The sequence below is a fragment of the Bos mutus genome, chromosome 23, assembly GCF_027580195.1.
Source record: "Bos mutus isolate GX-2022 chromosome 23, NWIPB_WYAK_1.1, whole genome shotgun sequence".
Lineage (NCBI taxonomy): Eukaryota > Metazoa > Chordata > Mammalia > Artiodactyla > Bovidae > Bos > Bos mutus.
The window spans coordinates 21,949,989-21,968,462 of NC_091639.1; the positions used below are offsets into that span (position 1 = coordinate 21,949,989).

At 38.1% G+C, this 18,474-nt stretch overlaps 3 protein-coding genes across 3 annotated transcripts; all 3 read right to left on the reverse strand.

Moving 5' to 3' along the window:
* Positions 1-255: 255 nt before the first annotated feature.
* On the reverse strand, positions 256-1,212 carry LOC102274403 (olfactory receptor 12D3). Its single transcript, XM_070360956.1, has 2 exons — positions 662-1,212; positions 256-550 (listed from the first exon to the last, which is right to left on the reverse strand). Exons 1-2 carry the CDS (start codon positions 1,210-1,212, stop codon positions 256-258), a joined length of 846 nt encoding a protein of 281 aa, XP_070217057.1.
* A 6,727-nt stretch (positions 1,213-7,939) lies between these two features.
* On the reverse strand, positions 7,940-8,890 carry LOC102272123 (olfactory receptor 12D3). The gene has a single exon (XM_005904095.2). It carries the CDS (start codon positions 8,888-8,890, stop codon positions 7,940-7,942), a length of 951 nt encoding a protein of 316 aa, XP_005904157.1.
* Positions 8,891-14,277: 5,387 nt separating this feature from the next.
* On the reverse strand, positions 14,278-15,326 carry LOC102274113 (olfactory receptor 5V1). The gene has a single exon (XM_005904098.2). The coding sequence runs from the start codon at positions 15,324-15,326 to the stop codon at positions 14,379-14,381; it is 948 nt and encodes a 315-aa protein (XP_005904160.2). The 3' UTR covers positions 14,278-14,378.
* Between the last annotated feature and the right edge of the window lie 3,148 nt (positions 15,327-18,474).

Below are 18,474 nucleotides of genomic sequence, written 5' to 3' on the forward strand. Positions count from 1 at the left end.
AGATCCATGTCCTCATGTCAGGTACTCATGGATCTTTTCCAAGATAGTATCCTCTGCAAATTGAACACTTCTTCCTGAAAAATATATTTCAATTGAATGAATGACTAATGAAGAGTAATTGGAATCATATACATGAAGAACACAGTTACAAATGGAACAAATTTCTGATAAGAAAAGAAAATTCAAGAAATGTATCAAAAGTATTAAAATTAGAAATAAATGTCATAAACATAAAATAGAGTTTTGATTTTTTTTCTAGTGCTGCCAATGATTTTCTTTAGGCAGCTTCAGTTTCCTCCCAAACACTCTGCTCAGAGCCAACTTCACTTCCTTATTCCTCAGGGTGTATATCAATGGATTCAGCAATGAAGTGACAGTGGTGTGTATGACAGTCACATACCGCTCCTGTATTACAGAGGTGGCAGAGGTTGGGGCGATGTAGGTGAGCCCCACAGTTCCATAAAACAGAGATACCACCATTAAATGGGAGGCACATGTGGACAGAGCCTTGTGGAACACACGACAGGTATGGTTCTTAAACAGAAGGAAGCTGATAATATACAAGTAGGAGAGGAAAGTGAAGAAGCATGGTACCATAGCTAAGCTGCCAGTGACAATAAAAATGAGCCACTGATTGAGCCGAATGTCACCACAAGCCAACTCTAAGAGGGGCTTCACATCACAAAAGAAGTGATTCAGTTTCAGAGAGTGGCAAAAGTTCAGACGTGCAGTCATGACAGAATGCATCAGAGCATAAAAGAAACTGGTGATCCAGGCCACAGTTGCCAGGAGAATACACACCTTGAGGTTCATGATAAGAGTGTAGCAAAGTGGATAGCAGATGGCCACAAATCGGTCAAAACCCATAATGGCCAGCAAGATGGACTCAGTACAGCCCAGAAAGTGGAAGAAGTGTAGCTGAGTGATGCAGCCCAGGAAAGATACGGCCTTATGAGCAGAGAGGAGGTTTGCCATTAGTATGGGCAGTGTTACTGAAGAATAGCAGATATCCAGACAAGAAAGATTTCCCAGGAAAAAATACATAGGGGAGTAGAGTCTTGGCTCCAAGATGACAACCACTAATATGGACCCATTTCCAAACAGATCAATCATGTATATAATCAGGAGGGTCACAAAGAGAACAGGCTGTAGCTCCTGAGTGGAGGTCAGTTCCAGCAGGAGAAACTCATTCACTGTGGTAACATTCTCCATCGCTCTGAGAAGGAGTGATAACAGTTAGTAAAGCTGCTCTAGTAGACTGTATGGGTTAAATGAAGCAAGTTCATCATCTGAAAGTATATAAGGATGATCTATGGTGAGTAAAATGATTAGAAATGCTAGAATTAAATTCACTTGCAACATAAATTAAGGACAGAAATATATGATAAAATTCTGAGTCAGTGTGATATATGTGATACATAGAACTAAGAAATATATTTAGGATGCTGAGTTAAACCTATAAAGCAGCCCATATAGAATAAAGGCAGATATTCAGTGAATACAGTAAGAGAACAGGACTCAATTTTAGCCTCATTGCAGCATTAAAATTAATGTATCTAAAAAGAGTCTTGTCAGATATATTTATAAAAATTTATTTCTGGGTACAGATAGAAGCTTAGCAATAGTCCTAAATATCTTCTTTTAAAAAAGAGTAGGTTCTCCACAACCTAAGCCTTCGTAAAACTAGAAGACATTTTTTAAAATCCACAAACTTCAAATCATGTGTAGGCAGAGGGAATACAAATAAGCAGAATTGGTGTCAGCATCAGAAGAAGGCATTGCAGCAACAGGGCTAATTATGTAGGAAAATCCCAAAATACCAAGCTCTTTAATACCAAGAGAATATCGAAAACAGCAAAAAAATTCAGTCTCAGAAAGAGTACCTCACACTGAGAGTGAATTTCTCTGAAATATCAGAAAAGAGAGAGTCAATGTGCTTGTAATGATGGAATGCAGAGAAAAGTACATTACTACAGAGGCAATAAGAATGTTGCAATACAAGAGGGGACAAATGAGCCAAGAATCTAGGGAAAATATCCTATCCCCTTTTCCATAAACCTCCTGCTGATAACTTGCCCCCCAAATTCAACTTTTTCATAGATAAACAATAATATGAGAACTTCTGCATCTACATGAAAGCACAATAAGAAAAAAACAGATAAATAGAAAATCGTGATTTCTTAATCAAATATATTTCTTCGGAAAAAAATATTTGAAGTGAAACAGAAAACTTCAGCACAACATTCCTAAGTGAAGCTATTAAAACTATAACATAATTTTTAATGAAAAAATATACAAATATTCAAAACAGAATTTCAAATTAAAACACAATGATATGCTATTTTGATGAAGATTAAAATGTTTGAGACATTATATTTGCCTGAGGGTGGTAAAATACACACAGATGAGGATGTCAGTTGATTTAATCTCTAATGGATATTTTAGCAATAACTACTAAAAATCTCACATTCAAAGCAATTCCACTTTCTAGATTGTCCTTCAGATGTGTTTGCAAATGTCAAAAATTGTGTATTTGCCATGATATTTATTTAAGCATCACCATAAGAAAGATTGCAAACAAACTAAATGACCATACGGGACTAGTTAAATAATTTTCAGTACATCAGTTCAGTTCAGTTCAGTCACTCAGTCATGTCCGACACTTTGAGACGCCATGAATCGCAGCACGCCAGGCCTCCCTGTCCATCACCAACTCCCGGAGTTCACTCAGACTCACGTCGATCGAGTCAGTGATGCCATCCAGCCATGTCATCCTCTGTCGTCCCCTTCTCCTCTTGCCCCCAATCCCTCCCAGCATCAAAGTCTTTTCCAGTGAGTCAACTCTTCGCATGAGGTGGCCAAAGTACTGGAGTTTCAGCTTTAGCATCATTCCTTCCAAAGAAATCCCAGGGCTGATCTTCAGAATGGACTGGTTGGATCTCCTTGCAGTCCAAGGGACTCTCAAGAGTCTTATCCAACACCACAGTTTAAAAGCATCAATTCTTGGGTGCTCAGCTTTCTTCACAGTCCAACTCTCACATCCATACATGACCACAGGAAAAACCATAGCCTTGACTAGACGAACCTTTGTTGGCAAAGTAATGTCTCTGCTTTTGAATATGCTATCTAGGTTGGTCATAACTTTCCTTCCAAGGAGTAAGCATCTTTTAATTTCATAGGAAATAGTAAAACAAGGCAGCTCTTTATATACTGTTTTTTGTCTCGCACAAAAAAACATTCACAAGTACACAGGTAGAGATGCATATGTGCTGCTATATCTACTTCATACAAAAGATGCATGATTAAACAGATTAAGAAAATCAAAGCTTTTCCAACTAAGAAATTGTGCCATAAACCCATTTGTTCCACCCTATAGTTTTGACAAATTATATTCAAAGACATTCCCCAGCTACTCTCACTCACCCTTTCTAATGGTCTCATTTTCCTTCTATAAAACACACACACATATACAAAACACAAAAAAAAAAAAAACCCACACATTTCTACACATACAAAAACAAAAACCTTCCTTCTTACCTATTCTCTTATGTTCTACCTACTGACTGTGGCAATTCACCCTATTCTTTACTTCTCTGTGTACATCCTTGGAAAAAATATATGGTTTTGGTGCATAAGGAAACCCAAGAATGAGGGCTATAATATGTTGATTATCTCTTTGTATAAAATTATCAGAAAGATTTTAGCTGCTCAGAGTCTTATATGACAAATATCATATACCTAAGAGTAAATATAAATCACAGAGGACTTGGCCTTCATTCCCATTCTAAGCACAAAATAAGTACATTGAATCCCCTCTGAACTCTCCCTAGAGATGTTCCAAGCATAGATGTCTAGGGATCTCTTCTCAAAGGGTTATTCTCTACTTTAATATTTCAATAAATAGTTATTTTGTTTTTTTAATCTATTTGGTAGAACATTTTGCTACATTTAACTGGAAAAGAATATTATGCTGAGCCAGTGATTTCCACTGAAAGGTTAAAGAAAGAGTAAGTATGACAATTTTTAAACAATACAGCTCCTATCATTGGAAACTCTTAACAGCTTGTGGATCCAAAGTTTGTCATTGTTTAGAGAAATATGTTAAGAAATTAAAAGATGATAAAATTTAAATTGAACCATTTTGACAAGACAAGGTGATTGATTTAACTTGAGAAACATCAGAGAAAAAGAAAACAGCAACAAAATAAGGGCTTTATAGCCACCAAAATAAAAAATAAAGTACCTTGTCAGACTCAAAATAGATCCTGTCTATAAATGGAAGAGAAATTGACAGATTTTTCTTAAAATCTGCCTTAGCCAAAAATTTCTTAATAATGACTATTTATAGATGCATACAGCAAAACTCTCAGACTCTGGAACAAGATCTCCTGGAGTTAGAATCCTGTCTCTGCTTGTAATGTGACTATAGTTAAGTTACTTTTCCTTTCTGGTCTCTGGTTTTCCCCTTCTGTAAACATATGATAATAATGAAACCAATCTAATTTGATTGATGTTATGACTAAGGCTAAATAAAATAATATCTGTAAGTGAACAAACTCTATATAAGTGATTACACACATACACACACAATCATGGCTACAGAGAATTCTGAATAAGGGTTATAAAAACATTTTGCAAGAAGCAGAGAGAGAATCTGTGATGTTAAGAATTATAGTCTGGAAACCTCAATCACATATCTAGAATTTTATCCAGTTCTACTGCATGATGACATTTGCCAAAGGATTACTTTTCATCCAATTTAAAATATATTTTCTTTCATGGATATTGACAAGCAGATTCTAAATTAACAAAAAAGAATAACAGAGTTTCTAGTTCAAGATGGTGGAGTAGGAGACCCTGAACTCACCTCTTCCCATGGGCACACCCAATCTATAGCTACACAGAAAAGAAAACCAGAAACTAGTTGAAGTACTGTTACACATCAAATCAATGAGAAACATTCCACACTGAATCAGGCAGAGAGATCAAGATACAGTCTGGCCAAACACTCTATTCCCAGCATGGCAACTCACAACTCCCAGCTTCTCACTGAGGAGTAAAGAGTTTAGACTCCACATCTGGCACCCCAACTCTAAAGAATTTCACTTGAGGAACAAGCCCCCAGACATCTAGCTTTGAAAAATAAGACTTGCATATGTGAGACCTACAAGGCTATGGAGAACTAAAAGAGAGTTCTTAAAAGGCTCACAGGACCTCACTCTGGCTAACTGACACCCTGCTACTCCCCAAAGCTCAGAAAAGAGGCAGTAGATTGCAATGTGTCCAGTCTTAGGGAATTCCCTGGAGGTCCAGTGGTTAAGACTGAAGTCCTTCCCAGAGTGACCCTCTTACGTTCTCATGGGAGGACTAGACATAGGAGGTGAAAACAGCAAAGGAAGCCCCAGGAGACTTTCTTCCATCAAAATGCTTTTTTAAAAACCAAGTTGTACAGACTGAAGTAAGCCAGAAAGAAAAACACCAATACAGTATACTAACGCATATATATGGAATTTAGAAAGATGGTAACAATAACCCTGTATACGAGACAGCAAAAGAGACGCTGATGTATAGAACAGTCTTTTGGACTCTGTGGGAGAGGGAGAGGGTGGGATGATTTGGGAGAATGGCATTGAAACATGTAAAATATCATGTAAGAAACGAGTTGCCAGTCCAGGTTCGATGCATGATACTGGATGCTTGGGGCTGGTGCACTGGGACAACCCAGAGGGATGGTATGAGGAGGGAGGAGGGAGGAGGGTTCAGGATGGGGAACACATGTATACCTGTGGCAGATTCATTTTGATATATGGCAAAACCAATACAATATTGTAAAGTTAAATAAAATAAAATAAAAACCAAGTTGTGGAATTCCGTGGTTGTCCAGTGGTTAGGTCTTGGAGCTTCCAATGCAGAGGGTACAGGTTCAATCCCTAGTCAAGGAACTAAGATCCCACATGCCATATGGAATAGTCAAAATACAAAAGACAAAACAAACAGACAAAAAAACTCCCATTTAATGAAACGTGTCCAGTCTTCATGTGAAGGAGATCTATTTGCTTATTTTAAAGGCTTGACTTAAGTGGTAGGCTTCTTATCTAACACACTTCTAGAGGCCAACTACAATACTCTCCATAGACAGAGGCCTTAGCAGACACCATCTCTTTTCTATTCCTCTGCCTCATTCAGATTGCCAATATATCCCAACATCCAGAGGACACCCCTTGACCATTTGACTCTAGTGGCCAGCAGGGCTCATGTCTTTTGGCTCCCACAGGTCTGTAACAAACAGAGAAACAATTCTTAACTGGCTATCTCCCCTGAGACAGCACAGAGACATAGACAGAAACACCCAGTCTTTCTGTGAAATAGAACTATTTGTTTCCCTTAAAAGCTACAGCCTAAGAGGCAGGCTTCTCATTTATCACATAGCTAGAAGGCAAGTACTGGAGAAGGCAATGGCACCCCAGTGCCATTTTCCTGGGAAATCCCATGGACGGAGGAGCCTGGTAGGCCACAGTCCATGGGGTCGCTAAGAGTCAGACACGACTGAGCGACTTCACTTTCCCTTTTCACTTTCATGCCTTGGAGAAGGAAATGGCAACCCACTCCAGTGTTCTTGCCTGGAGAATCTCAGGGACAGAGGAGCCTGGTGGGCTTCCATCTATGGGGTTACACAGAGTCGGACATGACTGACACAACTTAGCACCAGCAGCAGCAACAGGGGGCAAGTACAATCCTTTCTAGAGCTCAGGGAGTCCAATGGATGCAATCTTCAGGCTATAGCTCTGCCCTAGCTCAGATCTCTGGTGTTTCTGAGAAAAAAAAAACATCTTCCTGATGTTCCGGTTTTTGTTGCTGACACCCAGAGGCCACATAACCCAGATAGCCTGCTCTAATGACCAGAGGGGCTTGTGTCTTTGGGCTTACCAGACAGTCACAAACAAAGAAACTGTTCTTAACTGGCTACCACCCCAGGGCTCAGTGAAGGAGAAGCAAACTCACTTCTTACAGACATTCCTTACAGACTGAAGGAAGTCTATAGACATTCATTGAAAATTGCTGCCTGAGAGTCTGGCTTCCAATTATTCTGCATCCAGATGCTGATGGAGACATTTATTATAAATCTCAGTTTTAATATGTCTTCCCTTTTCAAGGTATACAACAAGGGATTTACCAATAAATTGAGTGCATTTTCTAGCGTTCAGATCAGCTGATCTTTTTCCGATAAATAAAATGATATGAGAACATCTGACATATATAATAGAATGGCCAGAATAGAAAAGAAATAGATAAATCATTTATTATGTAGTAAGTGCCTGCTCTCATCCCTCCCTAAGTTTTCTTATCTCTTTTTAGTTCTCTGTAGCATCTAATTGAAGAAGGCAGTGGCACCCCACTCCAGTACTCTTGCCTGGAGAGTCCCATGGATGGAGGAGCCTGATGGGCTGCAGTCCATGGGGTCACTAAGAGTCGGACACGACTGAGCGACTTCACTTTCCCTTTTCACTTTTATGCATTGGAGAAGGAAATGGCAACCCTCTCCAGTGTTCTTGCCTGGAGAATCCCGGGGACGGAGGAGTCTGGTGGGCTGCCGTCTATGGGGTTGCACAGAGTTGGACATGACTGAAGCAACTTAGCAGCAGCAGCAGCATCTAATTACCCTGACATATATACTTATGAATTTGTCCATTGTGTAAGATTGTAGAATTTCTTTGTTCAGTCTTGCTTCCTACACCTATGCTGCCTGACACAATATATATTCAATGACTATCTCTTAAATAAGTGAGTACGTAAATAAAAACTGAGCAAATAATGACACATAGTTGAGAACAGAACATGGTTATGGGGCTACAAATTCCTGAGGGAAAATCATGTAGACCATTTATTAGAGTGAAGGGATAAAAATCTTAATCAGAGTCAGATATAAGCCTCATTAATCTCAGTGGTGCTGCCGGCAGTCTTTAAATAACTTGCTCCCAAAGATTTCCTTCAGTGCCAGCCTCACTTCTTTATTCCTAAGAGTGTATATCAGTGGATTCAGCACTGGAGTGACTGCACTATAGACGATGGCCACCATCCTATCCTGAGTCATGGAAGTGGCTGAGGCAGGACGAATGTACGTGAAACCTACAGGTCCATAGAAAAGACACACCACTGTGAAATGGGAGGCACAAGTGGACAAAGCTTTGTGGAGTATCCTGCAGGACTTATGCTTGAGCAGAAGGGAGCAAATAATATAGAAGTAGGAGAGAAGCGTCAGGAAGAAAGCTCCCATAGATACGCTGCCTGTGACAACAAAAAGTAGCCACTGGTTGAGCAGCGTGTTACTGCAGGCCAGCTCCAAGAGGGGCTTGACATCACAGAAGAAGTGATTGAGCTCTTGAGAGTGGCAAAAGTTCAGGCGTGCAGTCATGACAGAATGTACCAGAGCGTTAAAGATGCTGGTGATCCAGGCCATGGCTGCCAAGAGAATACATACCTTGGGGCTCATGATGACAGGGTAACGAAGTGGGTTGCAGATGGCAGCGAAGCGATCAAAAGCCATGACAGCCAGTAAGACGGCCTCTGTGCTTCCCAGAAAGTGGAAGAAGTATAGCTGAGTGATACAGCCCAGGAAAGATATGGTCCTGCGAGCGGAGAGGAGGTTTATAAGGATTTTGGGCAATGTCACTGAAGAGTAGCAGATATCCAGACAAGAAAGGTTTCCCAGGAAAAAATACATGGGGGAATGCAGTTTGGGTTCCAAAATCGTAATCACTAATATAGCTCCATTTCCAACCAAGTTTATCAAGTAAATGATTAAGAAAATCACAAAGAAGAAAGGCTGCAGCTGCTGAACACTGGTCAGGCCAAGTAACAGAAACTCATTTACTGTAGTGACATTCTCCATTGCTTTGGGAAGCAAATGTAATGATGACAATGAATTAGTTTTTTTGAATTTTACACTGTGGGAATTAAGTGAAGCAAGTTTACTATTTGGAAAAGCCTAAGGGTGAGCTCCAGTGTGGAGAATATTTAAAAGTGGTAAGTAAACAGCTTTACACTCCTGAATATGAGTCAAACATCTTTTTACTGCTTTAGAATTTATCATGTACTAATAAAAACAGCTTATGATGAGTAAGTCAGATATAGATAAAAGACACTTTTTTAAAACATAAAATGTAAAGCATGACTATATCTTATTTACAACATTAGAATTAGAGGTTAGATAAAAAAAATTAGAGGTTAGAAAATTTTAAAACATACAAAGGAAATAATTGTTCAGCTTATGATTCTCGGTTCTGGCAGTAAAAGTGATGTAGCCTAGTGAGGATTTCTTCTTTTCTCCTAAGATATTTTAAAGCCTCAGGAAATTAATGTATCCTTCCTACATGCCTAAACTTTCAGCAAAACTAAGAAACATAAAATCCAGAATCTTCAAATATTGTGTTTAAGCAGAGGGAATAAAAACAGCATCAGTTCAGTTCAGTCTCTCAGTCATGTCCGACTCTGCGACCCCATGAATCCCATCACGCCAGCACAGTTAGCCTCAGTAGCCACAAAACTGCAGCACAGTGGTGGGTTTGTGTGTGTAGATGAGAAAAACTTGAAAGAGTAAAAAGTGTTAACAGGAAGAGAATTTTGAAAACATCCCCAATTTTTCAGGCCCAGGAAAAAGTGCCCTACATTTAGTGGGAATTTCTACAAGAGGAGGAGAATTAGAAGAAGATAAAACATAAGCATTGAAAGAGAGAGGAAAAATATATACTAAACACTTTGCCATTTGTGAAAAAATAATCACCACCTTAGTAACAGAAGAGGGAGCCCTTGAATTGAGGAATGGAAAAACTACCTGGTATACCCCTTCCCTGGTGGCTCAGATGGTAAAGAATCTGCCTGCAGTGTGGGAAAGATCCCCTGGAGAAGGGCATGGCAACCCACTCCAGTATTCTTGCCTGGAAAATACCATGGACAGAGGAGCCTGGTGGGCTCCAGTCCATGGGGATGCAAAGAGTTCAACATGACTGAGCGATTAAGCAGCAGCCTACCCACCCTTACCCACACTAACACTCCCCTGCTAACAACTGGTCCAGAATATCACAACCCAATGTAAGCTCCCAATAAAATAGCTTCAAAAGTTGACAGAAATAATGAAGAGTAAAATTCACAATCCTAATAGAAGTTTTTAACATCTCTCTCTCTCTCTATGCCTTATAGAAGAGAAAAAAAAAAAAAATTAGTAAGAATATAAAAATCTGAAAAGCATAATTTACAAATTTGATTGACATATATAAACAGCTCAGTAAGAAAAGAATTCACACCCACATAAAAAAGAGAAAATACAAACAGAGAATTTATCACTACACTAAAAATATACACTAAAAGTTTGCTAGTCAGTAAGAAAAGACCCTAAGCAGAAGAATGGAAATGCAGAAGGAAGTGAAGAATATCAGAATGGGCATGTGTCTGTATGCATGTAAGGAAAAATTGACCCAATAAAAGTGAAAAATGACTATACAAGGCAATGTGCAGATTACCCTGTTTCATGACTACAGATGCAAAATTCCTTTCTCACTGTCTCCTATGTGACTCTGTGCAAATCACCATCATCACTCATTTGAATTATTGGAATGATCTTATTTCCACTCTTATCAGTCTCTTATTCTCAAGGCAGCATCCAGGATTATTCTGTTAAACATGTCTAATGATTTAAGCTTCCACTTCCACTCTATCCCCTCAGCCACATTGATCTCTATGTTGTTACTAAAACACTAACTACATTCTCATCTCAAGGTCTGTGCACCAGCTCTCCACTTATATGAAGCATTCTTACACTTAATAAATTCACATGTTTAATTCCCACATCTCTTTCAGACCTTTGCCCTAAAGCTACACCCTCATCGTGAATTTCTCTGATTGTTTTGTTCAGTCACTGACTCCTGTACAACTCTTTGTGATGCGATGAACTGCAACATGCCAAGCTCCTCTTTCCTCCACTATCTGCTGGAGTTTGCTCAAATTCATGTCCATTGAGTCAGTGATTCTATCTAACCATCTCATCCTCTCTCACCCTCTTCTCTGGCCCTCCATCTTTCCCAGTGAGTCAGCTCTTCACATCAGGTGGCCAAAGTATTGGAGCTTTAGCTTTAGCAACAGTCCTTCCAGTGAAGAGTCAGGGTTAATTTCCTTTAAGATTGACTGGTTTGGTCTCCTTCCTGTCCAAGGGACTCTTAAGAGTCTTCTCCAGGTTAAATGACCAAAAAAAAAAAAAAAAGCATATCCTTTCTTGCTATGTTGTTATCAATGGCACTTATCTTAATCTGCTGTATTGGATTTTATTAAATATTTTATATTTTTTATTTAACTTACATGCAGTCTCAAACACACACACACAAAACTGTTGTTTGTTTTATTCACTACTGCAACCTAGCACCTAAAACATTGTCTGGAACATTTTTTTTTGGTGCTCTCTCTATACTTACTGAATTAACTACTGGATTAGGATTACCTGTTCAATCATTATCAGTTACAAAAGCTACCCTCAAAAGGTCAAATTTGTTTTCTTTTGAACATTCTCACCTATCCATACTATTCTCCTGAATGTGATGCTACACTCACAAAAGATTCTTCCAGTTTATCAGAGGACATGGCAACATAGAAAATGAGCAATGAATATTTGTGATTAAGTAAATAACTTTTAGCCATATAGGGCCAGTTTTAGCAATTAATTTTTGTCATGGACTGTTCTCAAAGACACTTGTGATTCTTAATGATTAATTGCTGTCTATAAACAGTATTTTAAATTTAAGAAATTACATTATTGGTGAAAGAAAACAAAAATCTAGGAGCTGCACTCCATGAGTATGGATATAGAAGAAATATTCTAAATGGAGTTGTTGGTAGAGAAGATGATTAATCTCAGGAGTCATAAATATAATTGAAGGACATTATTACCTATGCATATATGGGAAACTGGGGATGTACTCAAGTGAAAATATTAATACTTAAGTAAATACTTCATACAAGTGTTTTGAAAATTATTATATTTTTCCTGGATAATAGCACCATCCATCTCCCACTAAAAATCATACTATTGCAAAGTTATGTAATTATATAAATAGTAGGTACAATCTAACATATTGCTTGACTAGAACTAGAACCTATCATTTTTGCATTATTAATTTTGACATATATTAAGGTATTACTCATGTAATTTTTTTCTCTACTTCACTTTCTTCTTTTCTTTATATTTTCTATAACTCTCGGTAACACACATACCCACCCACACACACCCACACCCATACCCACACACCACTAAACAGATATAGGCACTCAGACATTTAATTAAAACATAGACCTAACTTGGTCACAAGGAGAGTCTACCCTGAAACAAATAACAAAAACAACCAAAAACAAAAACAAAAATGTACATACACATAGACTGAGAAATTCAAAGCTTTACTTGCTAATGACTTATGCTGTGAACCCACCTGCTCTTCCACTCTGTAATTTTCACGGCTTAGATTCAAAGAGTTTTCCCCATTTACTTTCACTTGCTTTTTCCAATTATATTAACACCCCTTCTTCAGAAAATTATTCCTCTAATCTAAGCTCACTTTTCTTCTGTTTACTCTCAGCCAATTTGTCCTGCACATGTCTTCACGTACTTTATAATAAAATAAAATTTTGGCTCAAAAAGGATATCCAAAAATCAGAGATCAGCTGCATTTACTGTCTCTTTGAATAAGATCATCAGAGATAGTTCCAGCTGTTCAAAACTCTTACACCCATTTTATTGCAAGAAACCTCTATCTAGATGTGAGATTGAATCTCAGCAAATCCATGTCTTATTTGAGAGAACAAACAGACTAAATCCTGTATAAACTTCCCTGGGGGTATCTGGACATTAATATCTTGGGATTTTTCTCTCTAGAGACTTATTCTCTCCATATTTCTCTTCCATAAGTATCAATTTATACCCTTCTTTGGTGTGCTTGTGAAGTCACTAGATTAATTCTTTAATAATAAATTTGGGGCAGAGCCTTTGATTGATCATGAGCAAAAGGGAGTGATGAGAATATAAAAGAGAAGAGACAGCTCTATCCTTCAAAAGTCTAACACCTTGTAAATGCAAAAAAGTGATATCAGTTAGAGCAATATAATGAAAACTAAAAATATGAATTATAAACTGAATTCCACAGATAAAGAAAAAGGAAGGATTTGGGGAAATGATAAACAAACAAGGAAGAATAAACAATGGGAATAAATTTGTTTAATTTGCAATTTTATGTATGGGATCTTTGAAGTATTGCAAAAAATCTAAGGTTATTATTTGTGCTATTATGATAAATATCCTTTCTGAAGATAAGAGAAATTATATATTTTCTATTTTGTTTCTTTCTTTTTTTTGGTCACATTATGTGGCTTACAGAATCTTAGTTCCCTGACACCAGGGATTGAACCCAGGCCACAGCAGTGAAAGCGCTGAGTTCTAACCACTGGTTTATGCTTAGTTGCTAAGTCGTGTCTGACTCTTTGCAACCCCGTGGACTGTAGCCTGCCAAGCTCCTCTGTCCATGGAATTCTCTAGGCCAGAATACTGGAGTGGATAGCCTTTCCCCTCGCCAGAGGATCTTCCCTACCCAGGGATCAAACCCAGGTCTCCCACGTTGCAGGCGGATTCTTTACCAGCTGAGCCACTGGGAAAGTACAGTAAATGTAAGAAGGACAGTGACAAAGGAAGACAACTTTGAGACAAATGCTGAAAGTTAGAGAACCACAAGTCAATGGATAGTTAGTTCACCATAAGACAAAATAAAATTTAAGAACAATAGATTAACTGAAGAATATATTTGATATGTTTGAATATATTTGGGATTCCCTAGTGGCTCAGACGGTAGAGTCTGCCTGCAGTGTGGGAGACCTGAGTTCGATCACTGGGTCAGGAAGATCCCCTGGAAAAGGAAATGGCAATTCACTCCAGTATTCTTGCCTGGAAAATCCCATGGATGGAGGAGCCTGGAGGGCTAAGTCCTTAGGGTTGCAAAGAGTTGGACATGACTGAGCAACTTCAGTTCACTATATTTGATATGGAGGTTAAAATACCAAAAAAAGTGTGCACAAGTAGAGACAAGCACATTGTAGTTTTAGTTATGCTCAAAAGATTCAAATTAACTTTTTATTTAGATATAGTTTCAAATATATAGAATATACAGAAGCATTTCAGGAATAAGAAGAGAACTCCCAAAATCCATTAATCCTTTACCCAGATTAATTTCTTGCCAACATTTTGCCCTATTTATCATTGAAATCAATACTGTTGGCAAGAAAAAACAGATTGCATGGGCAAGACAGATAATTTTCTAGATTTATCAGGAGAGAAAAATAAACACTACACTTCAAGGGAAATGAAATTTGAAAGTTGCTACTTTTTCTCCCACAGCTCTCAGGGCCTTTCTGATATCCTTATTCCTCAAAGTATAAATGATAGGGTTTAGCATAGGGGTCACCACACTGTACAGTACTGAGATCAGCCGGTCTTTTGCCAATGAGTAAGATGAGATGGGCCGCACATAGGTGAAGATGGAGCTGCCATAGTAGAGAAGGACAACGACCAGGTGAGACGCACAGGTAGAAAAGGCCTTTTGTCTCCCCTCTGAGGAGCAGATCCTCAAGATGGTGGAGATAATGTAGAGGTAGGAAAGGATGATACCTAGGAAAGGAGCCCATCCAATGAAGACCCCAACGATAAGTAACACCAACTCATTGACAGAAGTGTCCCCACAAGACAAGATCAGCAAAGGGGGGATGTCACAGAAGAAATAATTAATCTCGTTGTTGCCACAGAAAGGCAGGTGGAATGTCAGTACTGTGTGCACCACTGAGTTGAGGAAACCACCAGTCCAGCAGGAGGCTGCTAACTGGCTGTATAGGACCTTGTTCATAATAACCGAATACCTTAAGGGCTTACAGATTGCAATGTAACGATCATATGCCATGGCTGCCAGGAGGAGACATTCTACCCCCACAAAGAAAAGGAATGCAAAAAGTTGAGCCACACAGCCCCCGTAAGAAATACTTTTCTTCTTTGATAGGAGATGCACCATCATCTGGGGGACATTAGTGGTGGTATAACAGATATCAAGAAAAGCCAGATTCCTTAAAAAAAAATACATGGGGGTATAGAGTCGTATATCGACCAATGTTACCAAAATAATGAAAATATTTCCTCCCAGGGTACAGAGATAGATCATAAGAAATATGGTAAAGAATAAAAACTGCACATCATTTAAGTCAGAGAATCCTAAGATGATAAATTCAGACAGAGTGCGATTTTCTCCTTCCATGATGTTTTTTCTTGGAAACTGAGAAAGAAGCAGTACAGATTGCAGTATTCATGTGCTGCAGCAGCAGTAATCTACAAAACAAGAACATATAACTTTATAGATAAAATAATCATCAGAAAATAACAGGAAAAAACACTCAAATTTAGAATCTATGACAAGTTACAGTGTTGTACCGCAATCATCACATAAGCCTTCGACACACATTTAAACTTTTCCTATAGGACACATGTCTTACAGAACATCAGCAACACCTTTGCAGGAAAAAGTAAATATTTTAAAGGTCTATGTGCAGCATAAGAGCTATTTATTTAAATAGGTCTTGGCAAGCCCATTTCTTAACACCTCGTTGTGTCTTAGAGATGACTGGTGAATATCCATTACATAATTTGTTTCAAGAGTTGTGGGGTTATTTGAGTTTCTCCTTGTGATGCCTCCTTGTCTTCCTTACACACTTAGAGATTGATCTTTATGGTTTTAAGTTATATTTTAAGAAAATGAAAGTGGAATAGAAAATTCCAAAAACAAGACAGTTCCAGAATGTGATACCATGTACTTTGATAAAACTTTATCTTAAAAAACAATAGTTGACACTAGTAAGCATGTCCTGGAACAGACTCTTTCAAACCATGACACTAAGACTTGAAGATGACACTGTTATCAATGGAATTAGTTATTGAAACCACTCTCCAGTGCCCTAAGCTTTGTCATATAATTTCCCTGGTGGTCCAGTGATTAGGACTTGGAGTTTTCACTGCTGTAAAAGTAAGACCAAGTAAATAAATAAAAATTTTAAATAATAATTTTGTCTCGTTTTAGCCTCAAATATCGTGATGTGGTCGTGGTTTAGTCACTAAGTCCTGTGTCTGCATTCAGAGCAGGAAATTTAAAAGTCAGACTTCTCTCTCTTTAACTGGTATGGTCACCAACAACAACCTTAGCTGATCAGAGAAAACATGAAACAAACAAGAGAACACGTCTCACAACAAGTCAGAATACCTGAGTTCCCTCCTCAGTTCTACAATCCACTAGCTGTTTGAACATGGGAAGATCATTTTAATTTTCTGGTTCCCTGTTGAGTCATATGTGATGTGAAAGTCGCTCAGTCATATCCAACTTTTTGCAACTCCATGGCCTATACAATCCACAGAATTCTCCAGGCCGGAATACTGGAATGGGTAGCCGCTCCCTTCTCCAGGAGATCTTCCCAACCCAGGGATTGAACCCAGGTCTCATGCATTGAAGGCAGATTCTTTACCAGCTGAGCCACAGGGGAAATCCTGAGTCATATGTAAAATTATTATAAACTCTCTGTCTCCAAAATTCCAGAAAAATATTTATGTATTATGATGTAAAAGTAACAGTTTTAGTTTGACCGTTGATCCATTCTGATTGCTTAGAATGATGAAGAAACAAAAATGTTTAAAAATCAATTTTCTCATCAATGGTTTTGGTAATGTGATATCATAATTAATGATCTCAGTAAATTAAGTATACTATGATCATAGCATATTACAACTCAAAGAGTAAATTTAAAATAAAACGCTGAGTAAAATATTGCTGGGATGGCACTGGCTTTGATGAGACATTAGCGCATTGTCCTTTCCCATTTCTGTCTTTTTCCAGATCCATGAAAAGTTTGAATTACTCCAACTCAGATACTTATGACAAAGATCAAATTTATAAATATTTCCACACAAAATAAAGGATAACTTAAAACTTGGATCTCTTGGACATAGGATAAAATTTTGTATATATTATATGCTTAAAATTGTCAAAATAAAAAATAGTAAAAAAACAAAATGGGTAAGAAAGCAACATAATATCCATGGTAATAATCAGTAATTTTTATTTCTAATTATTTAGTTGTTTCCCCCTAGGTTGGCCAAACTGTTTCCAAAACACACCTTAGAAATATGTTTTGGTTTAAGGCCCAAAGAACAAACATCAAGGAAATATTAATGAAACTGAGATTAAGACTGAGTCTTATTTCAAAAAATTATGAGATTAAATACACTTAGTAAATGCAAATTATTTTATTTCTATTTAATTTCCCGGTAGCCATGCATCATTTCAGTATCATGAAAAATAAACTTTCCATGAAGAAAATCTCTCGTGAGTTAGTCTGCTAAGTCGCTTCAGTCGTGTCCCACACTGTGCGACCTCATAGACAGCAGCCCACCAGGCTCCGCCACCGCTGGGATTCTCCAGGCAAGAACACTGGAGTGGGCTGCCATTGCCTTCTCCAATGCAGGAAAGTGAAAAGTGAAAGTGAAGTCACTGAGTCGTGTCCGACTCTCAGTGATCCCATGGACTGCAGCCTACCAGGCTCCTCCATCCATGGAATTTTCCAGGCAGGAGTACTGGAGTGGGGTGCCATGAGTTAGTCTACAGATGGCAATACTTGGCTGAATTCCGTCTCAGTGGAGAACTGAATGGAAGACAAAGAAATAGTAATCCCAAGAGTTCAGTACTAGAACTAAGGTAAAATTTAAACTGGCTTTCAGAATTCTTATCAATATTAAAGTGAAGGATTTAATATGAATTCATTTACACAACAAAGCTTTCTGTGAATCATCTGACCATTGTATCCAGTATACAAATAAGAAACTTTTGTTTTGGAAAAGTTCCATTTTGGAAAATGGTTTGTTTGGTGTTACTTGACCCTATGTTGCTGTTTTTGTAGAGTGTTCAGATAAGTGAAGGAAAAACTCTACAATAGAGTATTTCCCTTTAATTAATGAATTCTCTAGAAATGATAACACTGTATGTATTAATTGAAAAATCATGAAAAAGGTAGAAATCTTGAGAAAACCTTTTCTTTAGGCTTTTATCTGCTGTACCACCACTATCCATCTCCTCTCCAACATTGAAATCAAAGTTGGGGCTAACCATGGCTATTTATATAATCAATGAGCATTACTGAGTCTAAGGCATGATACTTGGTGCTGAAAATTCAATGCGGTATTTTGGACCATCTCTTATGGAATATACAGAATGGGAATTACAGCTCCAATTGGGAAGGAGCCTTTAAAAGTCATCTAGTCCGGCCACTGAAATACCCTATACAGCTGTTTTGCTGTGCTGTTCTTAGTTGCTCAGTCATGTCTGACTCTTTGCAACTCCATGGACTGTCATCTACCAGGCTCCT

What these genes read in the sequence shown, in the direction of transcription:
- LOC102274403 (XM_070360956.1), bottom strand. Translation starts at nt 1,212, where the DNA reads ATGGAGAATGTTACCACAGTGAATGAGTTTCTCCTGCTGGAACTGACC. An exon ending in GATGTGAAGCCCCTCTTAGA is followed by an intron (nt 551 to 661) that starts GTTGGCTTGTGG and finishes GTATATTATCAG; the next exon opens with CTTCCTTCTGTTTAAGAACC.
- LOC102272123 (XM_005904095.2), bottom strand. Translation starts at nt 8,890, where the DNA reads ATGGAGAATGTCACTACAGTAAATGAGTTTCTGTTACTTGGCCTGACC.
- LOC102274113 (XM_005904098.2), bottom strand. Translation starts at nt 15,326, where the DNA reads ATGGAAGGAGAAAATCGCACTCTGTCTGAATTTATCATCTTAGGATTC.